Source organism: Fragaria vesca, linkage group LG3 (assembly GCF_000184155.1).
Source record: "Fragaria vesca subsp. vesca linkage group LG3, FraVesHawaii_1.0, whole genome shotgun sequence".
Lineage (NCBI taxonomy): Eukaryota > Viridiplantae > Streptophyta > Magnoliopsida > Rosales > Rosaceae > Fragaria > Fragaria vesca.
The window spans coordinates 24,562,631-24,583,661 of NC_020493.1; the positions used below are offsets into that span (position 1 = coordinate 24,562,631).

A 21,031-nucleotide genomic window follows, 5' to 3' on the forward strand; every position below is an offset into this window, starting at 1 on the left:
GGGTTTAAATGTTTAATATACTAATATTGCAGGTAATGAGGTAAAGAATGGCCAATGCAGAAGAGAAACCATCATATGATTATTTGTTTTGCAGTACAAGGACAATAATAAGAAAAAATTGAGCCTGCAATCCCACCCCTCTTGATCCAAATAAAATAGCTAGTTTACAATTAATGCCTTACTCTCCTCTCTCATAGAGAATCCAGGCTGGTTGAGAACACCTGATGCAAATGATGCCCAGTACCTCCTTACGTAATACTTGTAGGCTTCTGTTTTTACTTTGTTAATAAAATCAAAGCAAAAAATAATACTGAAAATTCAACAACTGTCCATACCCTCTCCAAAATAGTAAGTTCGGCAGTTTGGTACAGGCATTCGGGAGCACCCTGAATTGTGCAGTTATGGACCCTCCCGCATATCAGGCCTCCTTTTGGCCTGCACAGCCAGCCGTGCATCCCTTTCCCGTTCAAACTCCCGGTAATCTGCTCGCTCCAAGAAGGAAACCTTGTCTAGATATTGGTTGGAACTCTTCTTGTAAGCATCCAACTCCTCGTCCAATCCTTTTTCTTCCTTAAACTCTCCCCAGTCCTGTTTCGTCTTGTCGAGCACACTGAGCTTTGGTTTCTTCTTGATCTGTTCAAGCATGGCATCAACAGCTGAAGGTGCATGAGCTTTGACCTTATCAGATGCCTCCTTTGAATCAGCATCAACAAGCTTTTTAACTTCAATTTGTTGACCTGCGAAGTCCCGGACCTCTGTGATCTACAAAAAGGAACAGATGTGTTGGATATGATTTTTACTTTATTACTTCATTTTACAAACTAACCAAGCTGATAAAAGATGGCTTGAAACAAAAATGCAGCTTTACATACAGATAATGATTGATATGGCTGTCTGGTATATATAAAAATTTGGTTTAGATCACTGAGGTCTGGGACTTAGCAGGTCAATTAATAAGGAAAATTTTGGGCAATCACAAAGACTACTCGAGACCTTTCTAAAAAAAAAAGAAAAAAAAAGAGACTACTCGAGTAGCAAAAGATGGGCAGGTACTTAAGTACATACCGATAGATTTATATTATAACTTCAATGGCATGCATCTCATCAAATATAGTCACTAATCAAAGGGTCCATTTTAGAGAAAAGCCAATTTTATGCAGACAGGCCTCAGAATCCTGTAAGAGCCCACCTATGCCACCAGAGTGCCAAAAAGCAGAACAAAACAATGTACTTACCTCAACTTTCCCTCTACCTGATGCTGCAGCTCCAGCATCCTTAACTTCTACGAGAGCAGCAGCGGCTAGCTTCCTGGCATTTTCACTAGAGCTGTCCTGCATGACAATATCACTAGATTTGTTCTGTAAGACACTTGATCCCTTCTGTGATAGATCTTCTTTTGGGGACTCTGTCTTCTTTGGTGCCAGGCCAAGATATGCCTTCCAACCCTGAGAAATACGTCAGTAAGAGATCAATTCTAGCCATTATAATTCCAACGCAAACAGGGAGCATGAGGAAATCCTCACATCAGATGATGCCTTCTTTGGAGTTTTATTCGCAGGTGAATGCGATTTCTTTAATAAATCCTTGAAATTCTTATTAGATATTCCTTTATTCATTTGCTCCCACACAGCATCTACCCGGGCATTTACATCTATCAAGACAAGAAAGAACATTAAACCTTCTGATAAACAGAAAGATGTAATATTGTAGAGATAAACCAAACAGAAGAACAGGAATTGAAGTAACACGCGTTTGTGAATGAGAAGAATTTCTGACCAGTTTCGTCAGGTTTGGCGTTTGAGCTTGGAAGAGTAGCAGCTCCATTTGCAGACTCAATGCCATCCTTATCACTTGCACTACCTGAAACAAGAAAACAAATAACTGAACCATAAGTAGGGGGAACAGAGAACTGCATCCAAACTGGCTACCAAGAAATTCTGGTAAGAGTATCACTAGTCCTGGCAGTGCCTGCCTCAATGGTAGAAATCTAGGTTGTAGCTTTGAAGGAGCAAATCATCAACAATGATTCAACTAGAAGTAGGAAAACCAGCCCAATTCATAGAATAAACACCTCTCATGTCTAACGATCTTGTATAACAACTTCAAAACATGATAAAACTATAGGTTTTCAATAGTTGTGGACTATCTCCGGACATCAAGCACTGATATCATCTGACAACTATAGGTTTTCAACTATGGGATGCTGATCCTCAAATTTTTGAAATGCTACTCTTACCAATTTTGAGTTAATTAAGACTAAAGACACAGAGAGAGGTTATAGCCTCGATTCTTTGTGTTTGAGATGACAAGAATCTACAACAACAAAGGCTTCAAACCCATGAAAGAGTTGATAATGCAGCTGAAAACCCGAAACTTTTCAAGCCAATTTACTATTCTACGAATTGGGTAATCGAGCACACAGTTTTCCACCCCTATACCAAACAGAAAATTAAGCATCTCAATTCATGAATCTACAAAATGCTTCAATGCCACATCAACTTAGCTACTTACAGACTCAATCAACTCATCAATCACTTTGTAAATAAGGATTGAAATAGCGATTCTTGTTAAGAAAACAGAAGCAAAATTACATTAGGGTTCAGTTTTGTGTTTCCGTCGTTGAAAACCAATGGATTTTCTTAAACCAAAAAGGCAAAAAACCCATTGATTGAACATGCAGAACCCATGTAAAGAAGAGGGTACCTGAGGTAGAGGCGTCGAATCGGTAGGTGGAGGTGGAAGCCATGGAAGACGAAGAAAAGTGCAGTCAGTCTATGAAGAGCTATATTTACAGAGGAGAGGAGTCTGTTATTGGGTTTCGCGGGCATATATTGTATTTGGGCTTCTTTCACATAAAGGCCCAATTCATATAATGAGCTCATTGAGTCTGCTACTCTTTTTTAAACAACTTCGCGGTACCTTAGAGATTTCATAGGCTTAAAGACTAATCCACTAGAGGCCCGATCAGCCAGCAGGGCATTGTAGCCCCTCCCCTGGCCACTTTTGATAATATCGGGGTTCGAACCTAAGTTGGGGAACACACCTAAGTAGACAAAAAACACTAGACTATCTTGTAGTGGTTGCTAATTCAGTCTTATGACAATATCAGACTAAAAATTAGGATAAACAATCACATCAGATCCTATTCATGTCCCTTCGGGAACCATTATTCATTGAGTCATATATATGCAAAATTGTAGAAACCCATTTCTTGAAGAACCCATTCTCTAAAACAAACCCTATTCATACACAATCGATCATTCAATTTTGGAAACGGTGTTTCTAAATGAATGACACATTTAACATTGAACATTGAACAACAACAACAACCATGGAGTGGATTTCTTAATGAGCAGTTATGTGAAAAAGATGTGCCTGATAAGTTTCTCTTGCTTCCAGTAACTTTGACCGCTATTAATGAACAATCACATTGACATAAATTTTTGAAAAGAGAAATAAATTACATTAAGAAGTCAACCAACGTTCACATTGACATCAATTTGCAAGAAACGTTTATTCATAGATTGTTAGATATTGTATCTGAATATGACGACCCCTAATGTTACCATCCATGGATAAGTATCAAATTATTTAATCTAATTATTAGTTTCCTCCAACATCTGATATGTTCATATGATGAGTAATCAGATACTCTATACATAAAAAAGCTTGTTGGGTTGTAAGAGATGATATGATAAGCCATTTTGATATCATACGCCCTTAGCCATGTGTTAAGCATGTTTTGTTCATGAGTTATGTGGTTCTGGTTGATTCCAACCTTTTCCATACAAGGCCACACAGTCTTTTTCATTAAGTTATGCGGTGCTTATAATTGTGTCGTTGCGAATTGTTTTCCTTTGTAAGATGAGCAAGAATTTTCTGAAAACAAACTCACGCAAACTCAAGAACAACTCCACCAGTCTAGCTAGGGTAACATTTTCAACTGTAGGAGCTAGCACAATTCCCATAAGATTTTTAGTCACTTGGTGACAATGTGATCATTACATACTCTCTTATAATGAGTTCATCGATCTTACTCTCTTATTATATGACCACCTCAGTCCGCATGATTCTCCATATGAATGCAGTTGACAAGACAGAACCACCGAATTCAAGCTCTCTATGATCATTCAAGAGGCCACGATGATGATGGAGTCTCAACCTCACACGTACATATCAGCATGCAGTACGTTCAAGACAAGTTTATACAAGTATATATACACACACACCATCTTTGATTCTAGTCTAGAGGACTCTCTATTCATGTATATATAGCAAGCTGTGCTATTCACTTTGATCATGACAATTCAACATCGATCTCTTTCTCTTAAAAACTTTCATATGAGGACTCTCAATCAGTCGCTAACATTTTCTACAACTTAGGGACAGGTATACCAAATCAGCCATGTGATTTGGAGGACGTACTATCAATCTCTCCGGACCAATATTTACTTGGCTTAAGTCTATACTTAAGAACATAATTAAGTTATGGTATACTAACACCATAACCACAATCAGATGCAACTGAATCAAGTTCATCAGAAGATCCATATAGCTTAGCCGGTATGAAGCTTGAAGTGCAAGTAATCTCCAAGGAGATTATCAAACCCTCTTCTCCGACCCCTGACAATCTTCGCCGTTACCGGCTTTCCTTTCTCGATCAAATCACAACTCCCAATATGTATTCTTTTTTTATCCTCTTTTTTGTAATTCAATGGTGAGACACAACCCAACATCACCGGAATTTCCAACCACCTTAAGAAGTCGTTAGCTGACGTCTTGACCCTCTTTTATCCCCTAGCAGGAGTACGTGCCCATGACAACATGTATGTAGACTGCAACGACCAGGGCATTCCTTACCTTAAAGCTCACGTTAGCAACTGCATACTGTCCGACTTTCTCTGAAATCCAATCCCCGACGAACTCACCAAGTTGGTTCCATTTCAACTTGATGACAGTGATAATCAAATCCGTTTTGGTGTGCAGCTCAACGTGTTTGAGTGCGGAGGGTTTGCTATTGGTCAATGCGTTTCTCACAAGATTGCAGATGGATTATCAACTCTCATGTTCAGCAAAGCCTGGGCAGCAACTACCCTACGAGCCCTCGGAGATCACCAAGCCGAGATATCTTGTCCGGAATTCGTTTCTGCAACACTCTTCCCACCCAAGTTGGTTGCAGACCCTGAGACCATCTCTGGTCTAGCAAAGAAAAAGTTAGTGACAAAGAGGTTTGTGTTTGATGCATCCAACATAGAGCAGCTTCGAGCAAAATATGAGCAACTCGAACGCCCAACGAGAGTCGAGACCTTGACAGCTTTCATCTGGAGCTGTTTGGTGGCTGATACAACTGATTATGGTATTCATGACAATCAGAAGTTGCACAAAGTGAGCCAGGTTGTGAACCTGCGTCGCAAGTTAGATCCACCTTTGGCGCCACACATTTTCGGAAATATCATCACTCTTGCCGATTCAATTCCTTCTTTGTTGAATACTGGGGAAGAATGTTATGGCCTAGCAAGGCAGGTTAGAGAAGCAATAAGAAAGATCGATAAGGTCTACATCAGAAAACTACAACAGGGTGAAGATGATCACGGGAGTAGTAGTGAAGGTAGCATTACATCTGTCTTCACTATTTTGTGTAATTTTCCTTTGTATGATAGTGATTTCGGATGGGGAAGACCATTATGGGTGTCGATGGGGATGCCGGGACTTGACTTCAACAATGTAGTTATTTTCACGGACACCAGAGATGCTAATGGAATAGAGGCGTCCATTACTTCAACCAAGGAAGTCTTAATTGGACTTGAAACTGACACCGAGTTCCTCAAACGGGTGCGCCCGAGTTGGGTCAGTTCTGGCCTAAGCTTAACCCCTAAGCGTACCACAACTGCAAACATGTATATCAACACCCGTAACCGAGTGACTAGTATGGTCAAGGAACCAAGGACATAAACCAAACCACTTACTTGGGGGTCGGGTTCGGTTAAATTATTTGGTTTAGGTCTCAAGCAAATAAAGAGAAGATAGATGTGAAGCTGAGTTAGTTTGAGATTTTCTCTGCATCTACCTTTTCTTTTATCTAGAACTATTTGTTGAAACCAATAATAATTGTTTTCTTTGTCACAAAAATCTATAATAATTGTTGGTCCTCCAATCAAATTTATAGTAGAAAGCTTTAGTACGTGTTTTTCGACCACAAATAACTGTATGGAGTATTGAAAGATGGGAAGAACAATAATCATCGACATAAGGACACTCGTCAGTGGTGACTGTTAATGCACCTCATAGATTGTGTTTTTATCAGAGTTATAAGTGTTAGCATTTATAACTCCGTTGAAAACACAAGAATTATTAGCTTAGAGCATCTCCAACAGTTTTCCTAAAATTTCTCTAAAATAAGGAAACAAAAGCTAAATCTCAACAAAAAAAAATTATGATCAAAATTTAACAGCTTCTCCATTTTGGAGATTTCGGCATTTAAAACAATAATAAAATTTACTATATCATCATTAATTATAGCAAAAAAAACATTATATATTTTACTGTAATAATAAAATACCCAATAAAATATTCTATTGTTGTTTTTTCTTGTTGGAGCACGTGAAAAATTTAATTTTGGAGAATGAAGGCTTTGCTGCAAATTTGGGGAATGAAGACTCCTCTCTTTCTTTTTCATCCCAATTTTAGAGAATGAGATGGGGAAGCTGTTGGACCTAAAAAATGCTTATATTCCCAAAAATCGAGGAAATCGAGAAAATAGAGAAGCTGTTGGAGATATTTAATATATAATATTTTTTTGTTATAATTAATGATGATATAGATATTTTATTGTTGTATTAAATGCCGAAATCTCCAAAATGGAGAAGCTGTTGGATTTTGAGCATAACTTTTTTTGGAGAATTTAGCTTTTGCTTCCCCATTTTAGAGAAATTTTAGGAAAACTGTTGAAGATGTTCTTAGGGTGTTGAATATAACTAAGTCATTCCGAGGAGACGAAGAAGAGCTATATTCCTATAATGCTGATCGAGCTGCTGTCTACTGAAGCCCGCCATAAGTATTAGTAATGTATTTGCAAAGCATTTTAAACACTTGCCTGAAATTGAAGTTCACATTTGCAGCTGAAAGATTTAAGTCATTTAACATGAATCTAGCTTCTCTTCTAGTATTGCACCAGCTATCGTGTGTGTTTGCATATGCACATGTGTTTCGGTATTGATACTAAACCCACTTTCCTAATTCAACAGTGAACTCATACATATTGCAAATAATTATATGGCACATAGGGGCTTTTGAAGATGTAAATGGTCATTACATAGTCATTTAATTACTTTTTTAATCAATGATAGCCACACATTTTGTGAGGTATGCTATACCATATGGTATACTAGAATTTTCCAATTCAGATAAGGTATTAAACAAACGAAATCAACAGTGAAATCATGTTAGACCTTTAGTATACGTACGCGTATAATGAGAGAGAAGCTGTGGCACTCGCTCAATAGCTATTCATAATCATCATCACCCTTATGTTTTCATAATCATGACTGGGAAAAGAAAATTAATTAAACATTAGGTCCTTAAACATATGACAAACAGATCGAGCAATAACCAATTAAGCTAGCTAGCTAGTTGAGTCACGCGCGAGATCTGTTCGTTAATAGAAGAAGCTAAAACCGTGATTATTTTAGGGTTGGTAGTATACAGTAACTTCTTAACTAAAGCAAAGCAGTTCATCGATCTGATGTGTTTGATCGCTCAATATATTCGAATCCGAAGTGAGTAAGCTGATGAATATGGTGTGGCAAAGGCTTTAAGCGGCTGTTTTTTGTGAACTGTTGAACCAAATGTTTCAGTAATGTCTAGATCCTCGCTTCTTACTCCACCAGGCAATGTCCAATCAAACTTGTGCAGTAAATTTGCTAGAGTGATCTCATTAACAGCTGTAGAAAACTGAATCCCCGGACACCTCCTCCTGCCTGCGCCGAACGGAATCAACTCAAAGTCATTTCCTATATAATTTGTACCAGTACTATTAGGATTCAAGAATCTTTCTGGCTCAAAATCGTGCGGTTTGTAACTGTACGACTTTGGATCTCTACCGATTTGCCAAGCATTTAATATGACTTGTGTGTCGGCTTTAATGTTGTAACCATTTAAGTTAACATCTTGGGTCGTCTGCCTAGGCAATAGTAGGGGAAGTGGAGGATGTAAGCTAAGAGTCTCCTTGATCACTGCCTTTAGGTAGTGCATATCGATCACAACATCCTCTGTTAATATGTCTTCTTTACCTTTGTTGACAGCCCTAATTTCAGTCTGCAATTTGCTCATGACCTTTGGGTGCTTTATGATCTCAGCCATGGTCCATTCTGCGAGTGTAGCTGTGGTATCAGTTCCAGCAAGAAACATATCCTACAGATTAGCAATATTAACAATTAGTATGATGTAAACATATGCTATATATGTAACTCTAGAGAGTGAGAAAGAGAGATACGTACCAAGATGACACCCTTTATGCTAATTCTGTCAATACGAAAACCTAGAGAGTTTTGCTGCTGAATCTCTAGTAAAACGTCCACAAAATCCTTTTCGTCCTCCGCCTTCTGAACGGTACTATCCATATGCTCTTGAATAACTACATCCAAGAAATCATCAAACCATTTAGCCACTCTGTCTAGTTTCGCGTCCAAACCAGTGACACGGTCCAACCAACCAAGCCATGGAATGTAGTCGCCAACATATAGACTTCCAAGTAACTCCGTATGCTCATTCGAAAGCTCTTTAAAAACCCCATCGCTGTAGTAACTCTTCCCTAGAGCCACTCTCGAGACCACATTGTTTGTTAGCGTCATAAGCAAGTCCCTCAAATTCACTACTCCTTTTGAATCCCTTATCTGATGGATCATGGCTTTGGTTTCGTCTTCCCTAACGTCGCGGAATGACCGAACCCTTTTCTTGTTCAAGAGATTCAACACGCAGATGCTCTTCATCTGCCTCCAGTACTCACCGTAAGGCGCCGTGGCCACATCGTTTGCGTTGTAGAGAAGCTTTCCGAGGACGGTGGACTTGGGCCTGCTGGAGAACGCGAGGTCATGCGTTTTCACGATTGCCTGAGCAGCCTCGGCGGAGGAGACGACGAGGGGACGCTTCCGAAGTGGAGGAGCATGAGAGGGCCATGGACTTGAGACAAGGCTTGAAGTGAGAGATGTAGGTGAGACCAACGGTGAGCCTAGTTGGTGAAGGTTACCGATGATAGGGAGTTTCGGTGGAGAAGGTGGTGGGCTTGTAGTAGTGGAAGTGGAAGACCACCTGTATAGGAGAATGAAGAAAATGGCAACAAGTATTAGTGATAGGGTTTCATTGTTGATCAGCTCCGCCATTATGAGCAGCAGATTCATTGGTGTATACTTGGATATCTTCTTCCATATATGCGCGCAAGTGATTATATATATATGCCTAGCTATGTACGTGGTTGATCTCAGGTGGGCAACAAAAGAAAAATATAAGCGATGTACGTAATTCAATCAACTTGTAACCACAAATATAATTTCTTGAAGGTAATCGTTGCTGATCGAGCAGTGATAGTGATTAAAGAAAATGATACTATATATTTTGTTCGTTTTAGCCTAATTGATTAGTAACTGACTTAACCTGATGCGTCTACCTCACAAGAGATGCCGTTTTGCTTATAGTGCGATAGAACTCATATAAGTATGTAGAATCTTGAAACTTGTGGAGGAGATCATAGTACAGTAAATTGTTCCGGTGAGATTGAGACCTGCAGTTTCTTCCAGATCTATCATTTACAACAACTGTCCTCGAAACTTTAGCATCCAATCTTTTAAATAATTGAGAGAAAGATATCAGAAAATAACCTATACCCAATATTTCTCGCACTCTGCACTGTCAAAAATGGCAAAAGATGAACGAGGACAGTTCAGATGCTGGTTGGAGTTGCCAGCTTCCCAAGATCATACGAAAGAGAAGTTCGTCATGTAGCCACTCGTTGTTTTCCATCATATGTTAGTTGTGCCGACTGCCGAACTATATATTGCAGTGAATGCAAAGCACAAAATAAGAGATAACATGTGTTACATGTCGGGTCGGCCATGATTGCCAAGATTCGCATGCATGCATGAAAGAGCTTGCAAACAATAACATCTCCCCTCTAGGGTTTTATGTAAGGAAGATGAATCAAACCCTTGCTAGGAAAAGAGGAGGTTGAGAAATTCCCAAGCTTTTATGATCAAATGATAATTAAATTCCAAAGGCTTGAACGATCAGAGTCAATACTTGTATCTTCTACTAGGAACTGTGAAGAGCAAAAGAATCCTCTCCCAGAACTGGTTTCCTGGTAAGCTTTCAACCGCCATGAAGGCAAAATAACCCCATAGTACTGAAGATCGTTTTAAGAAAAGGCATGGCTCCAACACATCCTCCTACAAGTATAGCTTGAAGCAAGTTGCTGAGCCGCTGTTCTTTCACCTCAACAGGTAATAAATCATCTATATCTTTCTCAACATCAAACACCGTCTCATCAACTGGAGCGTCCATGTTTCCCATGCTTGAAGCCATTTGAATAGTTGAATCCTTCAATTCCTTTAGCCCTTGTGCTTGTTTATGTAAAAGAGATGTTCAGCAATGACTGACATTTTAAAATTTGTTTGAGATGTGAACGAACAAAAGAAGAAAGTGGTGATAGCGTATCAAAGTCACTATACCCGAGCTGAAAGTTCCTGATATATTAGTGGGGTTTGCATCTGTTGATATGCTTTTTGCATGCCTCCATGTACTTGACCCAAGCTTGCATTGTTTCTCATACATTTCCTTGCTGCTGCTACAAGCCGATTGCGAGGTAACTGCAGCAGAAGCAAATATTGCAGTGAAGTCAATATGAACGTCATAGCAACTGTGAATGAGTTGGAATGTGTAAATATGTGCATCTCCATATTCTGAACACTTCTAAGATTTTAAAGGGTCGTGGTTGAAGAGAAATTGAGATGGTATTAAACTTATAATCTCTTATTACAACACACAGACCAGTTAGGTCGACTCGTTGAGCCACTTTAACATGTCTGGTAGGAAAGTATCAGAAATCGAAGCAAAACAAGACTTTGTTAATTTTATTTGATATGCCTACCTGATGCTTCAGTGTGGCCAAACTTCTAGTATGCATAAAAGATTGTGGTATGACACCATTCGCTGGAGGTATTCCTATCAGACCACATATTGACCTGTAATGTAGCAAAAACCTCTCAATCTCAGACCAAATGGATAAGAGTGCAATTTGTTTTGCATTCACAGAACTTCTAGAAGGGGGGAAGGTTAACAAAAGTGAATATCGAGAAGAAGATCTGCGTACCATGAACCCCAAGAGAAGTAGATCATAATGGAAAGAAGGTGGCTTTTCTCAAATTAAATTCTTTCTGCTGAGCCAGTTGAGAAGCTACACTGTAGTCAAAATAGTAGAGCACCACGATCATTGTTGCCGGAATGAATGCTCCAATTATATAAAGCACTGGCACATCTAGCATGTCCTGTAATGTTACCACAGACCATTACTACCTCATGTTTCAAGCTGAAAACCAAGTGAGAAAAGATACAAAATTCAAGTAGCAATGCCTTGATGACAGTCCAATTCTCGTAAGCTCCTGATGACCATGGATTTGGACTGAAGAGGCGCCTTGGAAGTTCTTTTGGAACACTTCCACTTCCAGTTGGTATATTGGAAATGGCGGACCAGATCAATACCATCAATTGTACACCGTAATCTGCTATAAAACCTCGCAGTGACCCTGTACGAAATAAAAATGTAATTAGATTAATCCCCTTGGCAGCAAACTAAAAGTTATACAATCCTGTACAACTAGTTACAAAGACTTACCAGACCCATATCGCCAAGACCTTGCTTTTCTGCTCTTCAACGAAGTGAGTAGAAGACCAAATGACAGGACCAGAGCAAACATCCCATTTGCAAATCTCCATGAAGGTTGAAACTGAATTGAATTTGGGTTTTCTCTTTCAGGTATGCGAAACTCCTCAACAAGTCCCTGTCAAAATTCAGAATTATAACTACAAGTCTAGAATAGATTTGGACATAAGCCATCAGTAATAGAACTAACAAAACTCCAAAGAACCGGGCATAGGAAGCATGTAAATTTCACTCATCCAGAAATGCATGGATAAAAAGAGAAGAATGCCTTACTTTGATAGCTTCCTGCATGAAGAGCATTGCAATAAGAAGGCCAAATAACTCTCCAGCAAGACGAGTGAATCTGTTTATAATAGAGCAAGCCCCTAATATAGCCAACAGGAACAACAATACTGCTTTCCACATGCATACCCTGCACACATATAAATAGGCGCAAGGTTGAAAAAGTTGGCTAAAAGAAAGATGATCGATCATTGATAGAGAAATCTTAACAACAGACATCGGTAAATCAATCCATTTGTTAACATCGAGGGAGAAGATGATACTATGCAGTCCATGCTAAGAAGAGCTTTGATCCCAACTCCGGCCTATTTTTAGCAAAATTAAACATGAATGTGTACATAATAACAGTTGGCTTTGCAACTCCAAGAATCAACAACGGCTGACCCCCAAGTATTGAGTATATAACTGCACATAAAGCTGTAGATGATAATGTTTGAACTGCTGTTAGAACCCCTCTGTCAACAGAAGAAATGATGCTGAATCAAAAGTTTGAAGACGGGTGCGCGGCGCACCGGGTGCGCTGTATAATTTTCATTGTTTTTCAGTGCTGCTAGGGGACTTATAAATCACATACTTTTCGAGTCGGAGAAGATGTCTGGTAGTAAATTCAGCAAGATGTAAATCAGCTCTAATTCCTTTTCTTTCTGAGATTTCGGCTTTGTTGTATTGGGATAAAGTTGCGGCAGTAAAATAAGAGATAAGAATGTAAGCTTCAATGCTCTAATCCCTGTTTATCATTTATGAATGTTTTGAACTCCCGGCTTGGCATGCAACCAGGAGTTTGGGTGCCCACGCTGCCATGTTATGCGTATCGCACTACACCTTTGAGGCATGAAGGGATGAAGCTTGAACTTACTGTGTTCTAGAATTACTAGGCTAGTTTCTATAAGCATTTCCTAAGTTTCATTACCGACGGGCATTGATGAAAGCCATCAGTGAATGAGAATCAACAACCGAGTATCTGAAAAGCGTAGAATCTAACGGTTGCCAATTTTGGTAAAAACCCAAGTTACTTGCAGATGCAAGCACAGAAAGCAAAGTCATATATGTGACGTATAAACAAAGCAAAAGCACCGGAATGGTCTTCATGACACTTGCCAAATGAACCATGTACATGAACATTCAAGCTTAAACATTCAAGTTTCCTTTCAGTAATATGTTGTCAAGCAATAAAGAACAACAATAAGAAGATATGGATTGGATTCATGGGAAGGTCCTATATTTACAATGCATTAAAAGTCAGAATTTATACAAGCACCATTGACATGACATTAAAGATCTAGTACTGCATTAGTGACAGATTTAACAAAGTTGGCATAAATAATATGTATCTAAACAGAGTTCGCATAAATAATATATAACATCCATGATCCCTTCGGCATGAACTGTTGGCGATGCCGGCATCATTATTTTGGCGCTGTCTCTGGATCACCCTGATCAGGGTTAAGGGGACAATGTCGACGCGAGTGGGTGATACCACAACTGTTGCAAGACCTAATGGCCGAATGAGAAGAAGGCTGTGCATGACAGTAACCAGTATCACCAACCATTGTGCAAGAAGGATAATAACCAAGTGGTTTTGCTTTTCTCTTAAAAGGAAGACTAGGCCGGTACCAGATGCTTTGATTTTGTTCTTGCACAGAAGACAGCTTCAATGGTATTTGTATCTTGACCCCTTTCTTTTTTAAGGCCGCAAGATGTTCCAAACCTGTAGAGACAGAAAACAAAAAACACAGCTATGATCCCATAAACAAACAGATACACAGGCACAACTCTAGCATAAATGAAAGCAATTACACAAGATCTCTCAACCTTTTTTGACTAGAAACTTTCTGTTTGGTAACTAGGTCCAAATAAAAATAAAAATAAAAAAACATCAAAAAATCCATGTATAGATTGGGAACAATGGCTCATAATAGGATTATCAAACAGCAGTGTTCCTCTCCGAACAACCAAAAACTTATCATCCGAAAACCGAATCAATTCCCATAAACTAAAACTGAACCAAAATAAAACAAAACAGATGAAACCGAAACAATTCACAAATATTAAAACTGAAACAAAACAAAACAACATACATGAAACCGAGACAAAACCCAAAACAGAAAACAAATAAATCATCAATATATTATATGAAACAATGATCACATACCTGAAACGGAGACAAGACCTTTGTCCCAGAATACTTGGTCTTCGGGGTCTGTCGGCCTCAACCACCGTCGGGGATCATCCAGATCCAAATCCTTCTTGTGTATGAAGAATTCGGTCATGGTTGCACCTGGGGGTTTTTAGATCCAGATCTATATGTGGCTTTTCTTCTTTTTGTTGTGAAAGGATATATCTATGGCTTTTATAGACGGAGGGAGAACCGACATATCCTCCACACGTTGCCTAACCTAGCATGCCTGATTTCCGTTCAGGGCCTGGGCCTTTTATTTCCATCTTTCGGGGTCAACTTGGACGAAAAGGCCCAACATTTTTTTTTCTTTTTTCTTTTTATAAAACTAAAAGACAGGTCGACATGATTTCCTCGATGCGAATGCAAATTTTTATCTCCCCCTTCTTTTATCTCCGAAACCCCACCACCCATCCACAAAACATACATAGAGGCTCTTTCATAGAGGCTCTTTCACAAAACATGCATTGCCTCTAGGCTCTTTCATGCTCTTTCATCAATGCATCATGAGCAAAATGTAACATTACTATGCTAAAGGAATTACATGCATGCTTAATTGATAGCCCTGATTTGAGCATGAAAGGGTCACAATGATGAGAGTGCAACCCTCGCTTGAACTGTAAATATGTAAAGCAAGCAAAAGACTTGAGGGGAAAATTCGAATTCCAACATTGATAAGTGCAGGAGGTGGAATGATGGATGATTAAATAAAGAAAAAATGAAGCGGGTTAATGGGACCTTGGATATGAAATGGTGGCTTTCGTAATTGATCACCCAGCTAGCGCAGACAAGTAGTGCTAAATGTTTTGGTTTTGATTATAGCTTCATATTTTGTTCAATAATGCTTGGCGAACTATATTTGTAGGTATCATTAGCATATATATATATATATATATATATATCATTATTCAACACTATATTATCGAGTCTTAATGTAAAACTTGTGGAGGGTACTTTTGATTAAGGATGATACGGCAGTGAGACAAGCATGGCCGAGCCTAAAATTTGTCCCCTTTGTTTGAGTTAGCAAAGTCCTAGCAAACGTCGAAGGACTGGGGATCCAAAGAAGTTTACTGTTGTGTTCCTCCCGGCAGCTCTTTACATGTTAACAACAAGGACTCGAACATTCTCAAAAAGGCTTAGTAAGAGTTGCATGGCGTGAGAGCTAGAAAAACATAAGTTTCAGAAGAAGAGATCTCGACAATGGTTGGTCTATCGTTAAAGGTATTGGGTATATGGGATATGAGTTGAGTTATTTAGGATAGATATTGGTGGATTGCTTGAGCTTGCTGCTTGGTTTGCATATGTCTTTTTGGGGTTTTATTTAGAATCTAAAGTGGCTAATGGGATTGGATAAGGGCTTGGGAGAGGAGAATGGTGAGAGAGATGTAGCATGGCAGAAGAGGAGTACTAGAAAGCTCGCTAGCCTTCTTCATAATGGTGGTCATTTGTTTGGTTATTAAACAACATGTATTTATAGATGATAAAAGCAGGTAAATGAATCTTGGTTGAGGGTTTTTTTTACAACTAGTAAAGATGATGAGTAAGGTTAAAGCGTGTATTGGTTTTTGCATTGCCTCTAAGCTTGTCAGCTTATGTCTAAAGCTAAAATGGTAAAATAGGTTTTGGCAGATTTTCTCAAGAAAATCTGTTGCTGGGTTGCTTTTTGCTTGATTTCTGGTTGGGGAATGTGTGGCTGGAAAAATGTTTTATTATGTGGCTGGGATTAAGAATCCTATGTTAAAATGGGTCTTAAAGGGTTTGGGATTGGTTTTAGGGTCTCTCTTCTTCATTTATCGGTATTAGAAGTTAAGTCGTTGGGCATGAATTTCAATCCCAAGATCTCGAGATTACCAACTATCCAAAAACTAATAGAGGACCTCAAGCAATTTTGTTACCTTCCACACCACACCACATCTTGTAAACCCCAAATGCATGATTTGGCTTAGGTCCACGTGCATGGCATCATGTTGCGATTAGAATTCGCCCTAAAGCGTGAATTGGGCTCGAAGAATGATTTGGGCATGATAATTGGATTTTTAGGCCTCAACATTAGCCCCATTTATTATATGGGCTAAGAAAGCATGAGAATAAGCCACATATATAATCAACACCAAATTTCAAAGCCTAGAATGTTGAATGCAGCATGAGAAAGTTATCTTCTCTCGGCCTGCGTTGGAAACATTAAACAAATTTGTATCTTCTTCTCCGACGCCTGGTATTAGTCTTTCTTAAATAGATGAGGAATTACACTAATCTTTTGTTGTTGTAGATCTATAAATTCCCTTGCTTCTTTCTTCACAGAAATCTCCAAATTCTTAAGTCTACAATGATTCTTATGTTTATGCATGACTTGGCTCGGTTCATTGAAGCAAATCCCTCGTTTTACCATCAGATTTCTACTATTTAGAATTGAAGCTAGATACATATGTTATTCCCAAAATCTGGGCTTTAGCTGTCATTGTTTTGATTATTGCTGAGATTAACATACTAGGTTGAATCGCTGCATTGCATGTGGTTCATCATGATATCCAGGTGAGTATCAATACAAAAATCTTCTTGTGAGATCCGCTTGCTTTTGGTTCTTTGTAATTATAGTCTTGAATATGATTGATCGATTGATATTTTATTATGGTGTGAACACGTTATGCTTGCTGCTGTGATTTGAATTTTGCTCAATGATCGCACACTTTATGCTTGCTGCTAGGATTTGAATTTACTTCAATAATCGCATCGCTTGATTGTTAGCATATGAATGTGTCTCTCTTATGAAGAACTGAATTTGGTAGTGGTATAACATGAATAAGCATGGCTTTATTTTGTTGTGACTTGTTTTAATTGTTGGCGTTATCACATAACATAACTTGTTTTACTGCTAGGATTGATGTATCTCGCCTTCATGAGTTTTTTTTTCTTTCCTATGGCCGCATTAATTTATTGTTGTAAATGTGAAAAAGAATAATATGGCATGGCATTGCTCGGTTTGGATGTGAATTTTAGTTTCTTAGCATGGCCTAAACATGTCATTGACACTTAGACTAGTACTTTGCTTGGCTTGGATTGTATTGATTTGCACGGTTTGGCATTGCTTGATTTGATTAACTATTGTCAAATATATTTGTTTGGCTTGTCTTTTGGCTCGATTGAATTTTGTCACACCTCGGTCCCAACGTCGGTGGGTTTTAAGATACCGAACACCGATGCCGAGATGTGAGAGTGTTACAAAGCGGAACATAAACAAAAATACTATCTTTTAGGCTCTTCACTTTAGGCTCGTCGTCTATTATTTTCCCGGCTTGGTACAACCTTGGTACTTTTCTGTAAAAAATATCAGAGATGGGTGGGTGAGCAAAACCACGCACTCAGTGAGTAGACCAATGCAATATGCCAGCAAAGTCATGTCATTTTACACACGCTACAAAATACGTATATCGTATACATATCAAGTCACGTAATTTATCACATCGCACAATCTTTTCTTATTAGATATCCTTCAATTTAGTGATTCCCACGGGAACCTAATGACTTTCAAGTCTTATACGACCGTATGTCACATCCTTAATCAAGAAGTTCACATGTTTCATGCCTAGTCAAATAATGAATCCAACACATAATTATATATAAACACTGCATATTTCTCAAATAGACATGCTTCACTTGAAATAGAGAGATATTTCGTAAATAGATCAAAATCATGTTTTTCGACTATTTTGAAAGCAAATAAAAATATTTGAACCATATTACAGAAATCCACTCACCTTGCCAATACGAATCCCCACCAAGAACATCGATTGTAAACTAAGCCTCCTAAAACGAGCCATCTAGAAATCATCGTTGGATGTAGCCCAAACTTCTAGGATAGGAAGAGGACATTGATACAAACCTGTAGCTATTTACGGATTTGAAATCGAAGTTATGGATTAAAAATTATGATCTGCCGAAGTTTAGTCGCAAATCTAGAAAGAGAAAGTTTGAAGTAAGAGAAAGAAATGAGAAATGGACGGAGAAGGGTTGAGTTTTTATTTATAGGATAGATTCGTCATGTGTTAATCTACCGTTGGTGACATGGATGACACGTGTCAACCTCACATAAAGCCACACTTTTCCTTATCTCACCATGTGACACGTGGTCCATGACTTATGTTGATGCTGACATCATTGGTCCACATGGATGACGTCAGTGCGTCAGCTGTTCTCATCACCACTTGCCATATGTTAACTTATCACCAATCAAACATCGCCACGTCAACAGTCTTATTTTCGTCCGAACGAACTTCAAAAAATTGTTAAAAATAGTTCGGGAGTTTGAAAAATTCACCGAAAAATAAAAAAAACTTGTGGTGATCTCTACTTTCTATATTTAAGAAGAAAATTACATTTTGAGAAATTTCAAAAATTTGGATGTTAAAAACTTATTACGATCAGACTTGAGTATTTTGTATGCATGAGTTTTGCAAGAGAGGGCTTTATATGCTTGGCATGGTTGTCATAGTTGTGATTGTCTTGGTATATGCATGAGGTATTTTACTTAGCAACTAGATATGATGGTTGATAGGCATAAGTGCATTGTATGGTTAATGACAATGATTTCGGTATGAAGTTAGGCTTGAGCAAGTAGTGCTCAAGGCTACAAGTATTTGTTGCTTGGTAAGAACAAGGAAAATGCTTTTGGTTGTTGAATTTGGATTGATCTATCAATTTGAAGAAAATTAAAGTTTGGTTTGGCTAGCATGATAAGATGTTGTTTTGAAATATTTGGTAAGGTTAAGCTTGAAAATAAGCTAGCATATTGGCTAAAAAGATGGCCACCACACTATAGTAAGGAAGAAGCCATTGATTTGAGGTATAAGGCCTGATAGTGGTTTATGTTGCTCTTACAGCAGTGTTTGGTTTATCTGGCATTTTGCAATTATCTTGCTTGATTGTTTTCTTAGCGGTTTTGCTTGGTAAGGAAATGAACTTGCATGATGTATGTTTGCTAGCTTGCATCGGTAAGAAATTACTCAATTAGCTAGGCATGTGCTTTGATGTGAGGAGCTTGTGACTTTAATCGCCTAATATATGAGTACATCAGTATTGGCATGAAAAGCATATGCTTAAATGAATTTACTTGGCATGAGTATAACTTGATGCATATAGAGTCACGCTAGATAAGAGCCTGGAGTGACTTAACCATTTGTATGCTTCTTGTTAGTTCTTTGTTGAATGCACGACCTTGGATGAGGCTTGGCTTGGATTGGTATTTGCATGTATACTTGTATGCTTAAAAATATTTTTGCTTTGCATAAGTTTGTTTAAGTAATGGCTTGTTACTTTTGGTTGTGGATCAGCTTGGCTTGAGCATGAGCCTGTGTTTGGCCTGAGCGTGTGCTTGGCATGAGCATGAGCTTGTGCTTGGGCTGAGCATGTGTCACATATCAACCCTTAATTTTTACCCTAAATATTTACGTTGAATTACTATGAATTTTTATTGCCTTTGTTAACGGTCTCATAGTCAAAAGATCTTAGAGACGACTTATATATGAAGACTATTACGGGATTTGTCCTTAAAGGAAAGTATTAAAGGACGATAAAATGAAGTAGTAGACATAAGTTACGGGTGTTTTGAGATGTAGGTAAAAGCTGGTAAATAAAAAGGGTTAAATTTCTATTGTGGTTGGATTAAAAACGAGAAACTTCTGTTTTAAGAAGTTTCCAAATGGGGAAACTAGTCAAAGCAGCCCAAACCCTCTCTTCTCTCTCTTGTCCACCCAGTTCCTCTCTCTCTCCCTCTCTGCCAACGAATTCACCGTCGTCGATCTCTTCCGACCGACCAGCTCAGACCGCCTCGCTAGTCCCAATCAATTTTTCGTTGCCTCTTTCCTCTTACTAGGTTGGTAATCGGATCTCCAACTCGGTCTTGTGAGAGAAATTTCCCTCCTGACGCTCAACTGCCTCTTCATCGAAACTTCAACTTCCTCCTCCAGCCACCATTACCGGAATTTCTTGTATCATTTGTAAGTGCTCTCCATGTATAGCAATCCTTTAGAACGTAATAGCCCAATTCGAAGTGTGTAAGAAGGATTCTTGAATTGAAATTCTAGGGTTCTTATGAAATTGAGATTTTTACTGTTTTGATTCAATTACCCCATCTGGACTTGAAATTGTGGTTTGTGTTAGTTAAGGAAGTTGTTGTGCGTGTTGAGATGATGATTGTGTCAAATTTTGGTAAGCATAGTTGTTGGTCGGAATTTTGTGGTGGCCAGCCGCCACTGTCGGCAGTGCAGACGGCGGCACCGCCATGTTGAAGTGTTTTTCCGCGCTTTATAAGTTGTATTTGAAGGGAGAAGTGTAACACCCTGACCCAGTTTTTAATCAAGAAAATAATTCCAATTCGTCTATTTCAATAGCACAAATTCTAATGTAAGGTTCAGATCTTTACCTTCAAGAATTTGATTTCTTTTCCTTTATTTGCAAATTGACAATCTACAGCTCAACCTCAGTCTTAACGAACGAACCCGACCTAGATGCACCCCCTGGATAATCGATCGTGACCGATGGCCTATGTTTCCTTTTTCCTCATTCCAGACGACTCAGGAGAGAGAGAGAGAGAGAGAGAGAGAGAGAGAGAGAGAGAGAGAGAGAGAGAGGAGAGAGAGAGAGAG

General features: G+C 38.7%; 3 protein-coding genes and 2 pseudogenes across 3 annotated transcripts; 1 reads left to right on the plus strand and 4 right to left on the minus strand.

The window, feature by feature from the left end:
• Positions 1-25: 25 nt before the first annotated feature.
• LOC101293568 (craniofacial development protein 1-like) lies at positions 26-2,754 on the minus strand. The gene is made up of 5 exons (XM_004294987.1): positions 2,704-2,754; positions 1,777-1,860; positions 1,524-1,651; positions 1,236-1,445; positions 26-762 (listed from the first exon to the last, which is right to left on the minus strand). Exons 1-5 carry the CDS (start codon positions 2,744-2,746, stop codon positions 400-402), a joined length of 828 nt encoding a protein of 275 aa, XP_004295035.1. The 5' UTR covers positions 2,747-2,754; the 3' UTR covers positions 26-399.
• A 1,811-nt stretch (positions 2,755-4,565) lies between these two features.
• LOC101301182 lies at positions 4,566-5,952 on the plus strand (annotated as a pseudogene).
• Positions 5,953-7,755: 1,803 nt separating this feature from the next.
• LOC101301476 (cytochrome P450 71A25-like) lies at positions 7,756-9,377 on the minus strand. The gene is made up of 2 exons (XM_004296169.1): positions 8,496-9,377; positions 7,756-8,409 (listed from the first exon to the last, which is right to left on the minus strand). The coding sequence occupies exons 1-2, from the start codon at positions 9,375-9,377 to the stop codon at positions 7,756-7,758; spliced, it is 1,536 nt and encodes a 511-aa protein (XP_004296217.1).
• Positions 9,378-10,283: 906 nt separating this feature from the next.
• On the minus strand, positions 10,284-13,144 carry LOC101301767 (annotated as a pseudogene).
• Positions 13,145-13,369: 225 nt separating this feature from the next.
• Positions 13,370-14,618, minus strand: LOC101293862. Its single transcript, XM_004294988.1, has 2 exons — positions 14,364-14,618; positions 13,370-13,919 (listed from the first exon to the last, which is right to left on the minus strand). The coding sequence occupies exons 1-2, from the start codon at positions 14,479-14,481 to the stop codon at positions 13,618-13,620; spliced, it is 420 nt and encodes a 139-aa protein (XP_004295036.1). The 5' UTR covers positions 14,482-14,618; the 3' UTR covers positions 13,370-13,617.
• Positions 14,619-21,031: the final 6,413 nt, after the last annotated feature.

What these genes read in the sequence shown, in the direction of transcription:
- LOC101301476 (XM_004296169.1), bottom strand. Translation starts at nt 9,377, where the DNA reads ATGGCGGAGCTGATCAACAATGAAACCCTATCACTAATACTTGTTGCC. An exon ending in GCATAAAGGGTGTCATCTTG is followed by an intron (nt 8,410 to 8,495) that starts GTACGTATCTCT and finishes GCTAATCTGTAG; the next exon opens with GATATGTTTCTTGCTGGAAC.
- LOC101293862 (XM_004294988.1), bottom strand. Translation starts at nt 14,481, where the DNA reads ATGACCGAATTCTTCATACACAAGAAGGATTTGGATCTGGATGATCCC. An exon ending in AGGTCTTGTCTCCGTTTCAG is followed by an intron (nt 13,920 to 14,363) that starts GTATGTGATCAT and finishes CTGTCTCTACAG; the next exon opens with GTTTGGAACATCTTGCGGCC.
- LOC101293568 (XM_004294987.1), bottom strand. Translation starts at nt 2,746, where the DNA reads ATGGCTTCCACCTCCACCTACCGATTCGACGCCTCTACCTCAG. An exon ending in CAAAGAAGGCATCATCTGAT is followed by an intron (nt 1,446 to 1,523) that starts GTGAGGATTTCC and finishes CGTATTTCTCAG; the next exon opens with GGTTGGAAGGCATATCTTGG. An exon ending in CAGGTAGAGGGAAAGTTGAG is followed by an intron (nt 763 to 1,235) that starts GTAAGTACATTG and finishes TCCTTTTTGTAG; the next exon opens with ATCACAGAGGTCCGGGACTT.